Raw genomic sequence first — 19,188 nt, 5'->3', positions numbered from 1 at the left:
AGCTGTACGTGACCTCCTGCGCATTGACGTGCCGTGGAGCAACCTCATCACGCTGCTGTGAGCCTTCCTGGCTTGGTTGCCCTGCCAGTAACGAGCTGATTATCTGATGATTAATGGCAAAACTGTTTGGTGACTACATGCTGATGACATTTCATCAGACTGATAGGAGCTCCCAGATTAGTCTTGTAGCTCCAGGGCAGGCTCTGTATGGACTTTTTGGGAAGTTCTGCCTTTGCTGCCTGAAACTAGCAGTTGCTGCCAGTCTCCTGATTCCAGAAGTTGCTCTCCAGGTGGCTGCTCCGGATACTAACTGCCTGGCTTCATCTCCCTCTGCTGCACTCAGTCGTCTAGGTCTAAATTATGCATGAGTGCTTTTAATTGTTCAGCAGTCTGGCGTCACATCTCAATTCTTACAGATTCAGGTATGCACCCCAAAGTACGTTGCATGACACATTGCAGCAGAGCACTGTGAACGAACTGCTCAGCATGCCGAATGGGAAATGGGAAAAAATGCAGAGCTGTGTCCTTACCTCATTAGCAAGGATGCTCTCTTAACACAACAGCGTGCAAGCACTCTGTGGGTTCCGCATAAGCAGAGCGGGCTGGTTATGTGTATGCTAACAGCGCTGCGTAGATGAAGCTGGTATGTATGAACCGAATCAAAAATACCTGCAGTGCCTGTGCTGCACAGGTTGCGAAAGGCTCATTGACAACAGCTTTGATGCAGACAACTGACCAGCTTGAAGAGGGATTTGCTTCGTTGCTGCATGCTGTCCCTTGCTCCATACTCTAAGTCATTCGCATACATGTGGCAATAGACCATTACCTGAGATGTCAAGCAGCAGAACCTATCAAATCTCTCAGAATATGTTTTGTTTCTACCTTAAATATTCTGCATCTTTACTTATCCTTTCCTCAGTCTTTTGTGTTTTAGCTCATAAGCTCACACGATACAGTCATCCAGCATCTTTGCAATAGTAGCAAAGGCCATCTTGACTACCTGTAAGTGACACTTCTTATTTAATGTAATGCTACAGCAATTTATGAAGTTGATTTCTTTTCAGATAGAGCAGCAGTTCTTTGACTGTCGGGTGTATTGGAGGATTTGCTGCTGCTTAGAAATTGGGCACTCTTTCTTTTTGCTTTACTTTGGGGGCTGGGATAAGAAGCAGAGGAGATGGGGCAGTCATGATCAATGTTTTAATTGAAATAGCACCAATAAATCATATAAAAATCTGAGGTTATTTTAAAAAAAAAAAAAAAAAAAAAGCAATGCTAAGCCCTGTTTGAGCCCCAGCCAATGTTGTTCAGGCTGTGTGAGTAAGGACAGGACTGGGCTTCTGCTGCGTTCTTTGGGCTGGTGGATAAGACACCATGTAAACTCAGGATGTGGCACAGGTACAGGGGGGAGACTACCCTTTCTCTCAGTCACTTTATTTCTCTGTCAGGAGTTGTCTGTCCCATGTGTGAGCTTCCCAACCATCTAACCTAACTTCGTGAGGCAAATCTAACTCTCCTATGAATGGTCTCGCCCTGTTGCAGTCACTTCAGCTTCTGTATGGTATTGCGATTTTTCAAACACTTCCTCCCACCGCCTTGCCCCTCTTGAGCTTCTGTTACAGAGATGGGTGTTTTCTCCCTCAGCAGGCAAAAATTGTGGTGGGGTAGAGGATTTCTCCAAGCCCAAAGGATGAATCACTGGTTGGATTGTTGCAGTCCAATGTTTTCTGACTTTCTAGTCCATGCTTATTTTACAGACTTTGCTATTTAAAACCTGTCCCTGCCTTCTGGCACCCTGTTAATTTCTCCAGTACAGCCAGTTCCTTTGTGCTGTCTGCATAGCAGACCTTCAAGTGAAATTACTGAGCTCTTTGGTAAGTTTTACATTTTCAGCTTAAATGATGAGCACAGCACAAAGTAGCGTGACTGGTGGCTGCTTTTTTCTGTGCCGTTCCAGTTTGGTCTGTCTCTCTCCGGCTGAGCCGGGATCACTAGCTGCACAAGATTATGCTGTATGGTAATAGACGTGAGTGGAGTTTGTTTTCAGTTCACCAGTGTCATTGTGAATTCCACCTGGCAGACCACGGTACCAGAAACCCTTTTACTTGACAGATCATTGAAACTGTTAAAAACATCTTGTATTATGATTCAGGGCAGATGACTCTTTCTCAGAAAAATAAAGCTTTTAAATTTCTGTCTATCTAGTTGTGCTCTGCAACCTAGTTATGTTGTTTAAGTGGTATATCCTAAAGTGTGCAGGTTTAGAAAAAAAAAATCTGAAATGTAAGGATGTAAAACAGTTTTGGGGGTGGTCCGAGACAGGCAGGCCTGCAGCAGGTTAATCTGAAATTTCTATCAGTCAATTTTGAAAGAAGCCACAATAAAGCATAGAATTGGTGGCCACCTGGGTAGGTATGATTTGGGAAGAGTAAAAGAGAGTCCTGTTTTAGGGTCCTGTTGGAGTTCTTTGGAGGCATCAGCGAGAATTAAAGATGTTCTGATTCAAAACTCCCAAGTAAACTATATCAAAGGCTTTTTAAGGCAACTAAGGAGCTATAATGCAAGAGGGAGTGTCTTTAGGTCTTTGCACAGATAAATGACGTATTAAAGGTAGGATCAAAAGGTAGAAGTAAAAAGTCAATTCTCAATTAAAGGAGTGTCCCACTTAGATTCCACAGAGATCTGTGCTGTTCATCACATTCATAAATGGTGTAAGTTAGGGGATGAGCAAGTGGGTGAGCAAGTTTACTATGAAGAAGGGTGCCAGCTGTGAAGAACAGTAGAAGGACAAGAAAAAGCATACAAAGCTAAGGGAGAAGGCTGCTTCTATGCCTTCAAAAGGTTCTCCATAAAATTGGTAGCGGTGAGACCTGTGGGACGACTTTTCTAAAGTATGCTGTGGATGTTAGAAAGGGATATGGTTTCCAAGGGGAACCTGAACTACTGCTTGGAAGAATGATGTGCTGAAAGTTGCTAAATTAACAGAAACTGTATAATGGTTCAGGAGGCCCCTGACATGAAAATAGTTGCAGGTCAGAAGAGCATTGGTAAGAAATGTCATGCAGTTGTGACCTGTTCTGTTCTTTTGGCTATTACTGGAGACAGAATACTGGGCTAGATGTACCATTAATCTGTCCCACACACTTCCTCTCATCTTCTTAGATCTAAGAATGTCTTGTTTTACTCTTGGGACAAAGGAAAATAATGTTTCATATGGACATCAATTAATTCTTAATTGTAGTAGTGTAGGATCTCATAGGCACATTTCCTATCTGTGTTTGCTTGTACATATGCAGGATTTGCTTTTGTTTAGGGTTTATTATAAAAATGCCATATTCCTATATGCAGATCATGTAGTAACCAATGTTTGCTTTCACATAATCATCATCAGCATCATGAATGTAGATTGTTTTCCTGATAGTTTTTGGTGTGTGTGTTTTAACTCCAAAATACATAAAAGTACTTCTGCAGGTTTTAAACATTCTAAAAATAATTACAGCATCAACATGGTTTGTATCACAATCTTTCCAAAATTTTTAGAGAAACTTCTATGCAGTGCCATGGAGATTCTTAAAAAGCCCGTAAAACCACAAGCATCAGATGGGTTAAACTCTAGGCAGCTCTTTGGAATCCTTTGGAACATTTAGTAACCAAAACTGAGCTCTCAAGATTTAAAGTGGACCTAAGTAATTTAAAATATGGAAAGCCCACAAAGAGATGCTGGTTAGCATTCTGAAATTCTGTTTTGTTTTGTTTTTAAATTACAGACTATTAAGTCATGATAAAATAAACTTTGGTGAATTTGTTTTCTACTTTTCCAGAAACTTAAGAAAAAAAAAAAAAGACAAGAGTGATAGGATTTTTTATATATTCTGAAAAAAGGTTATATAATACTCTTTCTAGCATGTTATGAGTTATTTTCTAAAATTAAAAAACTGATTGTCCATATTTCGTGACTGTAGTACAGCTTTTTAAGAGTTGCAGATTGTTTCATGATCATGAAAAAAGTGTTGCATGTAGTAGTCAAATCTAGATGAATGCTGTCTTCATATAGTGGCCGTTGTTCCACAGCAATTTAGATTTTTTCCCCCAGATGTTTCCTTTATTAAGTTAAAAAAAAAAAAAATGTATATTTAACAAATGTTTACTAGTGGGATCTGTTTGTTTATTCACAGAAACACGAAGTGGGTCTGGGCATCTTAGTGAGCACATTTGTTCCTCTTGCCTACCCATCTTTCACACTAGTTTGAAAGGATACGGTTGTTTATCCCCACTCAATTTTATGCAGTTTCAGCAAGTTTCTCTGTTTTGTGGATGTGTTTCAAGAAAAAAAAAAGGCTTTGTTAAAGTTTTGAATTTGATGAAGTATCTTAATTCTTGTATTTTTCTGCCTTGTACATAGTATACTTTGCAGCATGGCCGTTGTTGCACACACACTAGGTATTAGCAGTGTGCTGTCACTAACAATAGACTACGATGGTTGCCTGGTGTTAGTTTCAGTGCTTATGTTAATTCCTTATGTTTTAGCTGTTAGACTGTTTCCCTGGGGGTGAAGTCTTCTGTATTGTTATCTCTAAGTCATTCTTGTGTTTATACCCAAGATCGCTGGGTAGATATTTTCATTATTTTGCCCACATCATTTCATTTTTCCTGCAGTAGCTTTAATGACCAATTCTCCTGGTGCATGCTTGGGTTTTGTTTTGTCTTACCACAGCCCATGCCTGCTCTCACTGCTGTCCCACCACGAAGGACCATGCGTATGGTAGACTAGAATTTGAATCTGTGGAAAAGGGTTCTTCTGAACTTGGCTTCCTGCTGTAAGAAGTTCAAGATAAGATAAATACGGCCGTGTATATATATATATATATAAAAAAAAAAAAAAAAACAACACTTATCAGTTCTTTTGTGATTAGTTCGCTTATGTGTGTGTGCTCCCCTTACGTGAAATGCTATTGTACAATAGGGCCAGTGTCTACATCTTCGAACAACTATTTATGATATCTGTTGTCTAAAACTATAAAAGGCCAAGTTTGATGACAGTGAGACCCACCTGTCAATGCCATCTTGCCAACCCTGAGGGCCTCTGTGGATCCCTTGGACTTTTCACTTCTTTCCGTAGGCTTGTGAGAGAACAGCAGCTGTAAAAACCTCAACCAGTTCTGTTACTATAAGGTAATGTACCTGTTGGCTCTCTTCCTCTCGCTGCCTCCCGTACCAAAGACCACGATGGCTGAAGGCAGGGCTCTGGGGATTTGAAAGCTGTCCCTCCTGCCATTTGGCAGTGCCGTGTTTATAGACGGTCGTGCCAGGTGTCTTCTTTGCTTAGGGGTGAAGCATGTGCATACATGTTGTTTGCTGTTCAAATCTCTTCCAAATTACACAATAAAGCAAGCAGAAAATTAAATGAAGTATCATTTTGTGGAAATGCAGAAGTGAGCCTCTCCTGGCTTCGGTAAGCTCCCTGGTTAAAGCACCTTCTGGTTATCGGTCTCACTGGAGCAAACTGGGGAGAATCTTCCTACCAATGACAGGATTGTCCTTCTAAACATGGTTGCCAAAGGTGAACAGGCTTTACTGGCTGTTTCCTTTAAAAAGTGACGTGCCGTTCAAATAAATGTGTATCAGATCACCTGCCAAGAACAAAGAGTGTCATAGACCCCTGCATCTGTCAGAAGACTGATTTTAATTCAGCACTGAGAAGGGCACCCCTGAAGTCACCAGTACTTCAGCATCTTTGCCAGTTAAGCATGGATTTTTCTTACATGCCTGACTGTTTCCATTGGTGGGATCAACTTTTCCAGCTGAGATTCTCCCTTACCGCAAGATCGCTCTCAGTAAGAGGTACCTCTGGAAGACCCATGTTGGAGGCTGACCTGCTACCTACATCTGCTTTAAGATGAGTCTCCTGCAAAAGTCAAGCGTCTTTCTACCAGGTCAGATGGACTGAGACCTACCACTTGCCCTGAGGTCAAAGCAAGTGTGCAGTAGGCCCGGTGACCCTTGATGATCCAGGAAGGATGGCGGAGCCTTGCAGGCCTGTGGGTCCCAGCGTGCTGTCCTGGAGCACTGCAAGCACTTTGCCACTTGTGCTCACAGCCCCTTCTGTGGCCTAGCAGAGGAGTTGGATGGAAGGAGGGTTAAATCCACACCTCCGCAAACTGAACTGCCTAATGACAAGCATGTGTGCAAGCCCACAGAGGCAAGGAAAGTGTGAGGAGGCTAAGTGGTGCTCCTTCTTCAGTTGTCTTAACCCACTCCTTCATCTTCAGGAGCTCTGATGATGTTTGCACATTTTTGATGGCCTTGGCTGAGACAGGCAGACCTGGTGAGGAGTTTCGTAGTTCAGTTCTGCTTCTCTGTAGTGGGGGTGCTGTCTGACTGCTGTCTTGGCTCTTCTGCACCAAAGGAAGTGGCTGCATTGACTGCTGGATGCTTCCTCAGCTCTGCTCCCCCTGCTACTCCTTACCACTGCCATCGCCTGACTGCTTGGCGTGCCAGAGCAGGTTTCCTCAGTCAGTATTTTAGCTCCTCTTCCAATACTTATTAGTCACCTGATAAAGAAAAGAAGTGGCTTTTCTGCCACAGTAACTGTGGTTCTTCCAGACATGTTCTCCACAGAGGCACCACAAGCGAGCTGTCCTTCACTCTGAAGGAATCTTTTTACTCCTTAGTAACAAATCTGAGGGAGATCAGACTGGGTCATCCTAAACTTGGTAATGGTTTTCTCCATTAGCATCCTGAGCAGCTACAGCTCCTGTCTTCCTTGGCTACACGTATTCATCCTCCATCATCCCAAACTGGGATGTCCATCTGTGTTTCAGCTTTCCTGCCCTCACGCCACACTCCCAGCCAGGCCATTGACCTCTGCCCACGTATTTCCCTCTCCCTGCCAAGTCTAGGGCCTGGCTCCTTCATCAGCCACCACAAACCTTCCAGCCCCCTCTCATCCAGCATCGAAACTCCTGAGACAGGAGCACAGGACTGAGACCGGCAGGGCTGCAGCAGACAGTGTTTCCACCCAGGAGCAGATGCTGAAGCTGGAGGTGGCCACTTTTCAAAGCAGCATGCTGGTGGTAGTGTGTACAAAATGGCTCTTAGCCCACAGCGTGAGTGGAAAGCAGAGTTTGGAGATGCTCTTGCTGCACACCACGCTGGGTGTTGTAAGGATGTGCACAGCAGTTTGGGAGTCCCTTGCCTTACTCCACTGATGGTAGCAGTTGTTGAGGGTTTACAGGCACAGCCTGGATGGACATTATTGTCTTCAGAGAACTTGGTCCTGTTCACGTGAGTACTTGCTCACCTGGGATCTGTGCGGACAGCACTTCTTAAAGAATCACAGTTTCCATAGGGTAAGTAACCACTTTTCATTTTGTTTCCTTAAAGAAATATTTAAAACCCAAGATGACTCTGTAATACTGTTGAATATTTAATTCTGTCATTATTAGGACTGATGTTTCTAAGACCTTTGTTCTGCTTTATAAACTGGTGAATTTCAAGAATCGAAACATGATGCACTGCTCTGTATTCAAAATGCAATGACACTTGCTGACAGATACTGTGTTCTCAATACTGTGTTCTCATTATAACTCCCTTATTTTGAAAGAAAATAACCACGACACTGACATTTTCCTTTATTGTGTTTGGACGCTCTCAACAAATGTAAGAAATGCAAGCTAGGGGGAGGATTATTGGTTGTGTTTGTTTAATGTCTTCATTATCCTTTTAGTTTACATATACAAATCATGTTTTAAAACATTTCCAAATGCAGCTATTTTTTCAGATTCTTAAAGATGGCCTGCGAATTTTGAAAAAACAAATATCCCTCTTTTTATTATCAAAAGCAGGAATAAGTGATTTAGTTTAGTGTTTGGGGGCTTTTTTCCCTTTGACTCCTTAGACCTGGTAAATTAAAATATTGTCTAACTGGCAATTATCTGAATGTTTGTAGGGTTGGCAAAATTAACGCCTCATGGATACTAGAAATCTGATAATTTCTAAGAATTATAATCTGATAAATTATGGAAGTCTGTTTTCGTACAAATTCCCGTGTGGGTTTCAGGCATGTATGTGCATGTGACAATGCATTTTGCATTGTGATGCTTCTCTGCTTCACGTGAAGAATAATTTGAGCTTTAATATTCATTAAAAATTGTTCCTATATCATCTGGTTGAGAGGAAAGCTTAGTAACACTATAAGCAGTTACGAGAAGAATGATAAGTCTTTGTCCAGTATTCCGCCTCAGAGATTTTCTAGCACCAAAAGCTTCTGAAGAAGGTGGTCTAAAAACCAGCATTATAATGGACAACTGTGGTATTCTGTGTGTAGGAGAAAGTCCTTTATCCAATAGCTGACTTACTGCCATGAAGCATTGTTTTTTTTTATCTTGTGTTTTCGTTTAATTTCATCAAATGTGGCAGATCTTCTTGCCATTCATTCAAACATCTCCTCTTTTGTATGTATCTTGTTGAACTCCTTGACTTAATAACGGTCTTGTAGAAGCTGAGATCCTGCCTTGCCCTCATCTGGATCCACTGCATTGCAATTTAGCTATATGTGTGAGGTAATGAATAAGAAAGAGTACCTGACTTTCCTCCTTCATTCCGTTCAGTATTTTAAGTACATCTGGCATTTACCATCCTTACTTGCTCCCATTGCTCCAGTTTCCCTTGATAGGATAGTCTTCCCATGCCTCTGATGGCCTGTCCCTAAGGCCATCTACTTTTTGCTAGAGCTCCTTCAGATGTGAGAATTCAGTACCATAAGCATTTAAGTGAAAAATGTTGAATACAGTTGAGAGAGCATTATATTTGTTATATTATTTTACACTTTTTTTTTTTAAAACTGGAAATAGTCTGTAAATACCAATAGTGAAGGGACTAAGTCCCTTAGGACTTAATTCATTAAATTTTTGTGGCTGTCTGAAATGCTGTCTGCTTATTGTGAGCTACTTTAGGAGAAACATTTGGATAATGAAGCACTTCCTTTCTGCTGTGACAGTGGGATATGTTGAGATAGGCATCACAGGGTAACTGATTTATAATGGTCTTGCTGGGAGAGGGAGCAAGGAGTCATCAGCATTTTCTCCCAAAAACAGAGTGATGCGGGGACCTCTGAAAGAGGAGGTGAGAGTTGCGTCTCCTCTCTTTCTCATTAGTTGAAAACAAAGCTTCCAGTTTTGGTTTGGGTACTGGAGCTGTTTCTGCCACCTGCCTGTACGTAAAAAGCCCCCCATAAATGCTGCACGGCTGCCAGAAAGCTTCAGTGGGTTGCTGTGAAGCACTTCTGCCTTTGACAGGTGTTCAAGCTTGCTGGTTTGCTTACATTTGTGCTTACCAGCAGAGGAAGCTGGGGCTGTGCAAAGCTGAATTTGGTACCAAAATAAAGAAAACTTGAACAGAGAGAATGGAAAATGAGACTGGAAAAGTGTGGGGGGGTCAATGTTGTGTTATTCCAGGGCTCCTACCAGATACCTTCAGCTGAATAGGTCACATAGGGTACGTGCACTGTACAGGGCTTTGCCCTTGAATACCTGGAGGAGTTGGAGGGGATAAACCTCTCCACCAAAATTAGGCATTGAGCATGTTTTCAGTATATACCTGTGTCGTCCAGGAGGCCTTCTGGCAAGAAAAGGAAGATGTACTGCAATTTTAAAAAGGATGGTGGCAGGGAAAAGGGGGATGTAAGGGAAATTCCAGAAAGGCCCTCTGGATTTGCTCAGGCACACCTAGACTTGCCCTCTAGTGGGATTTACCTGTAGCGCGTACATCATTAGGATGCTTTATTATTTTTTTAAATTAATTTTATTTTCCTTTGCAGGTCACCTTTTAAGCTGCTATTTCCTGTATAATTAAGCAGAATGAAGGCATTAGGTTCTAGTAAAGTTGGGCCTAATCCAGAAATCTTCTCTTATTCAGTCCTTTCTGAGTAAGAAACTCAAGTCTGGGCCCAGCGTTTTACATGTTTCACTGCTGTTTCTAAATTATTTGTGGTCTGTGGATTTCTTGGTTTGTTTTAACTTTATTGAAAACTCCTTTGCTTTTGTCTAATTTTATTTTTTTTACTGTCCAGTGTAGAGTTAGTTGAAATGATGTAAGTATACTGGAAATTGAAGTGCATTAATTGCTACTGATAATGCAAGAGCAATTGATTCATAAAGTTTATAATTAACAGTACTTAATGTTCTGTGCATGGGTTGGCTGTATCCCTTTTAACTTTTCCTTTCTGATCCTTTTCAACCCCCGGTCTTACCACATCCCAGACTTTCTGAATATACTGGTTTCACTAGAGTCTAGTCCATTCTTCCTTTTGTTTTTCAGACCAGTAAAAATGGGAAGTACTGGATTCTGGTTTCCTCCAAGAAGAGTCAGCGGAACTGGTTAAGACCAAAATCTGAGGACTTTAGTGGGCAAACATCAGGTGTGCATTGAACAGAGGCTGCTTTATTCCTGCTTTAAGTATATGCTTCTTTAAAAATAGTATTATATATGAGCTTTTGCGTAATGTGTTTGTTATATTTGATACTGCATATAAGCACTCATCCTGCAGTTGTGAAAGCACCAATAAGAATTAGGATTTTAAGTGATATTATGTTGAGACACAGACAGGCAATATTACTCATAAAATTTTTTCAGCTGGTCTTTGGAAAGTGTAATATTTGAGGATCAGTGTTTTTTTAAGTTTTATCTCCATTGCTCAGTCTATATATCCACAAGAAAAAAAATGAAAGTGGTTATTTGCTATTCAGAAATCAATACTGAAGTTCTTAATTGCCTCATCTGTTGAGAAATGATACTGAGATAATAGTACTTACATGTTTTTTTTAATAAAACACTGTCATTGCCAAAGATTTGAATCCATACTATATTTGTTCTGATAATGCATTTTAAGGACACTTAAACACAGTTCAAAGTCAGCTTAATTAGTTTTGATCATAGAGAAACAAAACTTGAATTCGTCATCCATATGAATGTGCTGAGTTGCATCAGGTACAGCAACTAGATCACCTGAAATTTTGGAGAAGATGAAAGTAACATAATATTGGCCTGAATATAGGATGGCCTCAAGCCTGAGATGTGATCCTTGCATTTAGAACAGGAGTGAGAAGTTGACAGTTGTTTAAATTAACAGTTAAACTCCGTATGCTGTTCCACAACAAACACTGCCTTTGGCTTCGCGTCAGACCCTGCACATCGCCCTTCTGCATGGCCTGGTATGCTGTGTCTCTCCAGCTCGACGCATGTTCAGCTCCCCACCTGCCTGCCCTTCAGCGTTACCAGACTACGCTGTCCTCTTGTCATTAGATGTTCCTACCCCCATGCAGTGCTCCCCACAACGGTCTGTGCAACCACGTACTGTTGTCCGCTGTCCCGTCTCAACCCAGTATCGCCCTCCCTGCATCCTGCCAGCTGTGCCTGCTTCTCCTCTTGGCATCTGCTTGGCATGGAAGCCACTTGCTGCCGTGACCCAGCATGGTCAAATTAAGCATGCTGTCATACAGCAAGCAGCAGAGGTAGTTCCTTCGCTCTGTGCCACTAACGCTGCCTGTACCTCAGGCTAAGTGGGGATTTGGCTGGGAGGCACTAGGTGGTAGCCCTACTTCCCCACACTGAGGCAGTAGGTGTTTCAGGACACTCTGGGAACCAGGTCTCGTAGGTGCCCACAAGGCTGTATCTGAACATAGAGGGGGCTGGATTTTTTTTCTTCCTCAGAACTTCAGTTGTCAGGAAAGAACAGGCTAAAATGAGATTTCATTCTATCTTCAGGCCAATGTGCATAGAAGACCAGTGTATTTGTTTATGGAAGGCACAGTAAATTTTATTACCAGATTCTCATTAAAGTGTATATTGAAAAATCTTTCAACCTGTAAACTTATCACAACTTTGATGTGAATGAAATCCTCCTCTTGATTACATTGGCAGCTCCATTGAGGTGTTTGGAATTGGTCTTCATTTACTTTTGTTGCAGAAGTACTTTGGTCTCAAGTCTCCAAACAACTGTAATTTTTTTCACTTGTAAACAAGAATGTCACTTATGAGACAGAAACTGAAATTAAGCTGATTCTTTGAAGACCTGTGCACATTCCCACTCGTGGAATTGTTGTCCCCAAGCTTCGTCCCATGAGTGGGAATGGGCCAGAGGCAAATCTGAAATAATAAGAGTCCTTAAAGAAACACCTTTTCTGTTGCTGGGTATCTTTAAAGAGGCTAGTGATTCCGTGTAAAATCTGGGGGAGGAAAGGTGGTCTTACAAAACTTCTTGCTTTAAGAGTATAGTATAGCTTAATCTGCTATTCAAAGACTATAGGGTTGAAAGGTAGCAGGTTTCCATCTTGCTCTGCCAGTGTTTCTCTCCTCTTACAAAGACAAGAGAGAAGTTACGGGGAGGAGGGAGGAAGAGGCATAGACAAAGACATACTCTGTATATGCGTTTCAAATGGAAATCTCGAATCTGAAGCATTCGTAAAAATGCACATGCAGATATTAAAGAGGCACATCCCCTTCTCCCCCTGCTGTCACCCCACCCCTCATGTCCTGTCCTACCGCGTCCTGACATAAACACAGGCTTTCCTTCCTCCCCGCTTTCTTCCAGTGCCACGCTGGGGCTATGGCAGGCACCTCCGAGCTATCGAGCCTCCCCTGGCTGCCAGCTGGGATGTGTTTGTTTTGCTTACTGGGGAGGTGGCACAAGGCCGGAGCAGCTGCTGCCTGGTGCTCCCTGCCTGACTCCTGGCTGCCCTGCTCCACCTGTCCCAACAGCTGCCGGCTTCCCCAGCCCTGCTGCCAGGGGACAGGGGGTGGCCGGCCACCGAGCCCCCAGCCCTGCCTCTGCCCCCGGCCTTGCTGCCGCCTGGCCTCCTCTCGCACAGCTGTGCCAGCGGAGGCCATGTCGGGTGGCAGCTGCAGGGCCGTGACACCAGGGTGGGGGGGGATTGCTGCTTTTGCCAGAGAAAGGCCAAATCTGGGGGCTTTTCGGCCCTGCCCGCTGCATGCGTTGGGTGCTGCCCTTCCGCCATCCTCCTCTCTGCCCCTGCCACTGCAGACCTCGCGTTTGACCCTTTCCATCACGGGTAGCACCGGTTTGGGTATCTAAAGTAGCAATTGTGCTCCAGCGATCAAATAAAAGCTGTCAGCGTCTTCTGACAATGGAGGATTGTTGAGTACCCTGTAATCACAGGCGCCCAGTTGCTACTATATGTTACCAGATTGCGAGTTTAAAGCCGTTCTTGGCAACAACTCAGATGTGAGCATCACCCACCTCCTGGAGCTGAAGGCTGCCGGTTTAGTTCACAGTGTGCAGAACCCCAGGAGGGGCTGAGTTCCTCTTGGAGGACCAAGAGCCTTCATCCCCAGCTAACCTCAATGCTTAAAACCCTTGTGCCTTGCAGGGTGGTGTGAGGAGGATGTGGGTTTCCCGTGCCGGGCTGATAAAAAGCCTAATCTGTGAGGTTTCTGTTATTAACACATTGAGCCTCCGTTAGCAGAGGAGAACTTCACTAGGCATTACAAATTATTGGAAATGTGTGCGTTTTGCTAGAATAGGCACACAGACAGTAACCAAAATGAGCCGGTATATCAGAGAATATGAGCTTTGCGCCCCCCACCCCCACCCCAGGCTGTCAAAACACTGCTTTTCACATCGATTTTCAAACACCCAGTTGCATTTCAAGACGTACAGATTTTCATTTTGATAACTGTGTATGTGCATGTGTGCGTGCATGTGTGTGTATGTCCGTACAAACACCACAGGCACAGCTTTAATTCCTTTGAAACCTGAAGCTGCCAAAAGCCATCTTCATATGTTCTGAAGTGAGTTCTTTGTCTGATGCCTCCTGAAATCTGACAGAAACTTTGCTGTTCTCCGTCAATGCCTGAGGGGAAAGTTGTGAGGTGTAATTTCAGGGCATATGTGGATCTGTTCATCCTGAGCAATGCATTTTAAGAGTTGCAGCAAATAGTGTAAAGAAACCTACAGGTATTACATTAGACCAGCTGAACCTAATTTTATTTTTAAGTTTTATTCAGAAGCATCACATAGCAAGTAAACTTCAAAATTTAAGTTTAGTTACAAACTAGTTGTTTCTTATTTTTTTTTTCCAGTCCCCTTTTGCTTTCTTTTACGACCACATGAAACTTGAGAAGCCATCTAAAGCTAAATCATTTAGTGGAGTTGGGCAATTCCCAAGTGTCCAACAAGAAGGCCTGGTTTAGGCTGCGATGGCCACTGTCATTCCTGGTGATTTGTCAGAAGTAAGAGATACCCAGAAAGTCCCTTCAGGGAAACGTAAGCGTGGTGAAACCAAACCAAGAAAAAACTTTCCTTGCCAACTGTGTGACAAGGCCTTTAACAGTGTTGAGAAATTAAAGGTTCACTCATACTCTCACACAGGAGAGAGGCCCTACAAGTGCACACAACAAGACTGCACCAAGGCCTTTGTTTCTAAGTACAAATTACTAAGGTATTAAACTCTATTTATCTTTCAGATTATATTATCTATTTTATGTTGGCCGTGTTAAGCCGTGTAAAAGTATATATTTGTGTACGCCTTCAGCTGATTGCAGAGAGGATGTGTTAATTAAAAGTAGCCATTGGATTGTTTCTAGAAATCTAAATTACATAAGTTTGCAAGCTAATGTCTTTGATTTTGTTTCTTAATTTGTTTTCTGTTTTTGTTTTCTGTTTGTTTGTTTTCTTAATGAGAATAGAATTTTCATTTGTATAAGGAATTGTCACAAGAAAAGAGTATGGACTGAAATTTTTTGGCTATGGACTTTTACACAAGTACTTTCATACTTGCCCTTATACCCCTGTTACAGTAGCTAAAACCCACCAAAACTAAAGTGTCAATTTAAGAGAAATGGCTCGTGTTTTGCTATATTTTAATTTGTCAAACTGTCTTTGTAGTGTCATGCTTTCAGTTAAAAGGTTCTGTTGCAAAGCAACCTTAGTGTAGTATTTAGCTGCCATTAAAAAATGAGCACGTGTGTTTTTTGATCAAAATAATTACTTACAGAATATATCTGTGTTTAAAGGCATATGGCTACTCATTCTCCTGAGAAAACCCACAAGTGTAATTATTGTGAGAAAATGTTTCACCGAAAAGATCACCTAAAGAATCACCTACATACACACAATCCCAACAAAGAGGCCTTTAAGTGTGAAGAATGTGGAAAGAACTACAATACCAAGCTTGGGTTCAAACGTCACCTGGCTTTGCATGCAGCAACAAGCGGTGACCTCACCTGTAAGGTATGTTTGCAGACTTTTGAAAGCACAGGAGTGCTGCTGGAGCACCTAAAAACTCATGCAGGCAAGTCATCGGGTGGAGTGAAGGAGAAAAAACACCAGTGTGAACACTGTGATCGTCGGTTCTACACCCGAAAGGATGTCCGTAGACACATGGTAGTGCACACTGGAAGAAAGGACTTCCTCTGTCAGTACTGTGCACAGAGATTTGGGCGGAAGGATCACCTAACGCGCCACATGAAGAAAAGTCACAACCAAGAACTTTTGAAGGTCAAAACAGAGCCAATGGACCTTCTAGATCCCTTTACCTGCAACGTTTCTGTGCCTATTAAGGATGAGCTGCTTCCAGTGATGTCTTTACCTTCCAGTGAACTGACATCAAAGCCATTTACAAACACTTTGCAATTAAATCTCTACAACACTCAGATTCAGTCCATGCAGAGTTCTGCATCTGCACACCAAATGGTTGCCACATCATTACCATTGGGAATGCCTTGTCCAATAGATATGGAGTCTGTCCACCCTTCTCACCAGCTATCGTTGAAATATCCGCTCAGTTCTACCTCATACGCAGTTTCTATGCCTGAAAAAGAACAGCCATTGAAAGGGGAAATAGAAAGTTACTTAATGGAGTTGCAAAGTGGTATGCCTTCTTCATCCCAGGATTCTCAAGCATCTTCATCAAAACTAGGGCTGGATCCACAAGTAGGGCCACTAGATGATGGGTCTGGGGAGGTTTCCCTTTCCAAGGGCTCTGTTCCTATTAGTGAACCTCTAAACACCCCATCATTGGACTTTTCTCAGCTGTTCAACTTCATACCTGTAAATGGCCCTCCCTATAATCCTTCTGTTTCAGTGGGAAACCTTGGAATGAGTTACACGCAGGAGGAGGCACATTCTTCTATGACTCAACTTCCACCACAAACACAGGATCCACAAGATCCTAGCAATAGTATAGGTCTTGGGTCTCTGCACTCATTGTCAGCAGCATTCACGAGCAGTCTAAGCACAACCACCACCCTACCACGATTTCATCAAGCTTTCCAATAGGATGTACAAAGCTGGCTTGTTACTGTCTATTTGTAGAAATGCCTTAGGTGACCATTTTTAACTTAGTGCCTACTATAAGACATTATAAATTCTCTGCTTTTGTACAGTACCAATCTCATGAAGCCAGTAAGAAATTTTTTAATGTTTTGAAAGTGTTTATTCTCAGCTGTGTTTACTTTGTTGTTTTTTTTTTTAAAGTCTCATTGTATTGTTTTCATTTTCACTGCCAATTAACACATTTAAAATGTTCACTAGAAAGTCATCCCAAGCAAACTTTCAACATGCATCCCTTTTTAAAAATTTTTTCAACCATACCAGCCACTCTGTTTTATTGATGTCAGTGGTGGAACTACCGTTTTTACCTTTTATATATTACAGCATTTGCAAAGAATCCAGTTCAAACATGTATCGCAAAGATTCCTAAAGATTTGGGAAAAAAAAATTCCCCAGTCCCTTTCCAAAAAAAAAAAAAACTTTTCCCAAATGGTGACATCTGATCTGTTCTATAATGACAATTCTAAATTTTTAAATAAATATAGAATTCAGATTTTTTCTGAAAACTTGTATGTGTATATATAGAAGTTCATATATACACATGTACATATAACATTTTGACTTGTATTGAAGTCATTATAAAAGGTGTTACAAATTTTGCCATTTTCTGGCTTAAATTGTTGTGGCCTGTTATGAATATTGGAAGAAAAAATATAGTTTAATTTTGTAAAATCATGGCTGAACAGAATTTCAACAGAGAATCTCTGCTTGCCTAAATGACAAAAGTTTCAAGTTGAATTTGGAACTGTGTTGTGCTTTCATGACTCTGGTAGAGGAAAACAGGCAAAATTAATGGCTGATCTTGAAATATAAAAGTGTTGTAATTTAGTAATGCAGAATATTTTGTCGCAGTTCTTGTTTTAATTCTTAACTTGCTGTTTTTTCTCTTTAGTAGCATAGAAAGAGTACTGCATAGGAATCTTCCAATAGCGTATTCACATTTGTAGGCATCAGTCTTCTCCCATCTGCCACCGCCAAAGGGTGGATCGAGTCCAGCCAGAAAGTGTGTATCTATTTTCAGTTCAATATTAGTGTGCAGTCAGAGAGTGAATGTAAATTTGCAAATACCAGTTTTTAATATTTTTTTTTATTGGAATGGACTTTTCAGTTGTGTTACATGGTGTGTTATGTCCTCCTAAGCAACAAGTTAGATGTTAATCATACTTTCTACACCTGGGTACTTGGTTAGGGACTTTTTGCCCACTGCCAAGATTTAAAGACAGGACTCTTAGGAGTGAAGTAAAAGCATATTGCTTACACCACTTTTACCTAATGCAATATATTCTATTCCCCAACCCCTAATAACCAAAAGAGGAAAAAGAAAAAAAAAAAAACAAACCTGTGATGCATGAAAGCAAACTAGATTTGCTGTAATTCAACAATAACACGCTTTTCCTTGTCATTTTTGTACAAGGAATTAAAAAATAGAAATCAAGTACGTTAGTATCTCTCAAACAATAATGAGGATTCATACAAGGTTTTAAGTGGTTAAACTAAATATACTTCACAGAAACAAAAGTTGCTCCCATTTAAGGAGCTCATGCTCCGGATGTTTTATCAGTAGCTCCTACTTTGTTTTTAATTCTAGGAGCAATATGCAGGTGTAGTTTTACTATTTTATACATATGTGTATTTAAATTTTATTACTGAAAGATAACATTTTTATAAATGTGTTTTTGTTCCAAAGGCATTAAAATAAGGATGTATTAATAAGGAAAATACCTTTTGAAATTCTACAAACTACTCCTAGATTTTGGGTTTAGGAGCATGTTATCTCAAAGTGGGCTTTTAGCTCTGCTTCATGACTGCTTCCTCTGGTTTCTATGAAACAGATCGCTTGCTTACTTACATCTTTAGTTGAATGATTTGTTCAATATTGCTTTTTTTTTTTTTCGTCACCTTTATAAAGGATAGAAAAACACAGGTGAACAGAGCACAAGGTGAATGCAGCAGAATGTAATTCCGGTTTAAATCAGCAACCACAATGCATATAGGGAGAAGTTGGCTTTACTCTCAGTCTTTTAAATCAATTAGGAATGAAGATCAATGGACTTCATTCCTCCGGTGGGCTCTGCCCCGCGTGGAGCTTTCCCTTGGCAGAGGGAAGCTGCGAGCGCTCAGCATCTCACGGGCGGCTCTGGCAGCGGCTGCAGAATTGATGGGCAGCACTCTTCCTCTTGGGCAGGGAATGTGCAGGCACCAGGAGCTTCAAAGCTGGAGTTTTTGGTATGGCATGGAGGAATTTGCTCGTTCAGGCATCGCCAGTAAGTTTAATCTCACCTGCCGCTGCCAGATGCTCTGCCAGACTAGTCGCGGAAGGGATTTGATGTGGCGCATCTAACATGCAACAAGAGGCAGTGCCACCTGCTTATCAGTCTCAGTTTCTGATTAGACTTGATTAAAAAAAAAAAAACACACATCACAACAAACACTCGGCCAACACCCAGTTCTTAGTACTTAGCCGGAGTCCTTACCACTTGGTTAGTGCCTTAGCTTCCTGAGCAGGGGTTGACATTTCACTTCAGAGGTAGACGTACATTTCACTCGAGAAGTAGGGACCTCAGACAAGATATTGAACCTCATTCAGTCAGGGCTTCAGTCGGCCAAGTTAGCGTGCCGCTGAACGAGGATGTATGATTACGTGGAAGCAGGTTTGACACTAAGCAATATTAACACCTTAGTGCTTTCAAATAATGTTTAGGCAGAGTCATTATTGGCCACTAAAATGTCAGTTTTTAAACCCTGTTTTCTAGGTTTCAAATTGATGCTTTGAGGGAGGGGGGAGGGCTGGCTGATCATGCACCACTCTTTGTGCAACTTCTAAACTTCTAGTAAGGTCT

At 41.7% G+C, this 19,188-nt stretch overlaps 1 protein-coding gene across 3 annotated transcripts in view; it reads left to right on the top strand.

Moving 5' to 3' along the window:
- Nucleotides 1-18,747, top strand: part of PLAG1 (PLAG1 zinc finger) — a 48,663-nt gene extending 29,916 nt beyond the window's left edge. For 2 of the 3 annotated variants that reach the window (XM_040545577.1, XM_040545578.1), the window contains 3 exons: nt 10,318-10,417; nt 14,098-14,456; nt 15,031-18,747. In XM_040545577.1, the coding sequence (XP_040401511.1) occupies nt 14,215-14,456; nt 15,031-16,294 (1,506 nt within the window). In that variant the 5' untranslated portion in view covers nt 10,318-10,417; nt 14,098-14,214 and the 3' untranslated portion in view covers nt 16,295-18,747. The remainder of the gene's footprint in view (nt 1-10,317; nt 10,418-14,097; nt 14,457-15,030) is intronic. The other variant, XM_040545579.1, reaches the window with a different exon arrangement.
- Nucleotides 18,748-19,188: the final 441 nt, after the last annotated feature.

Source organism: Cygnus olor, chromosome 2 (genome assembly GCF_009769625.2).
Source record: "Cygnus olor isolate bCygOlo1 chromosome 2, bCygOlo1.pri.v2, whole genome shotgun sequence".
In the NCBI taxonomy this organism is placed as follows: domain Eukaryota; kingdom Metazoa; phylum Chordata; class Aves; order Anseriformes; family Anatidae; genus Cygnus; species Cygnus olor.
The sequence above is the reverse complement of the archived record's forward strand: the minus strand, read 5'-3'. Positions and strand labels throughout refer to the sequence as shown.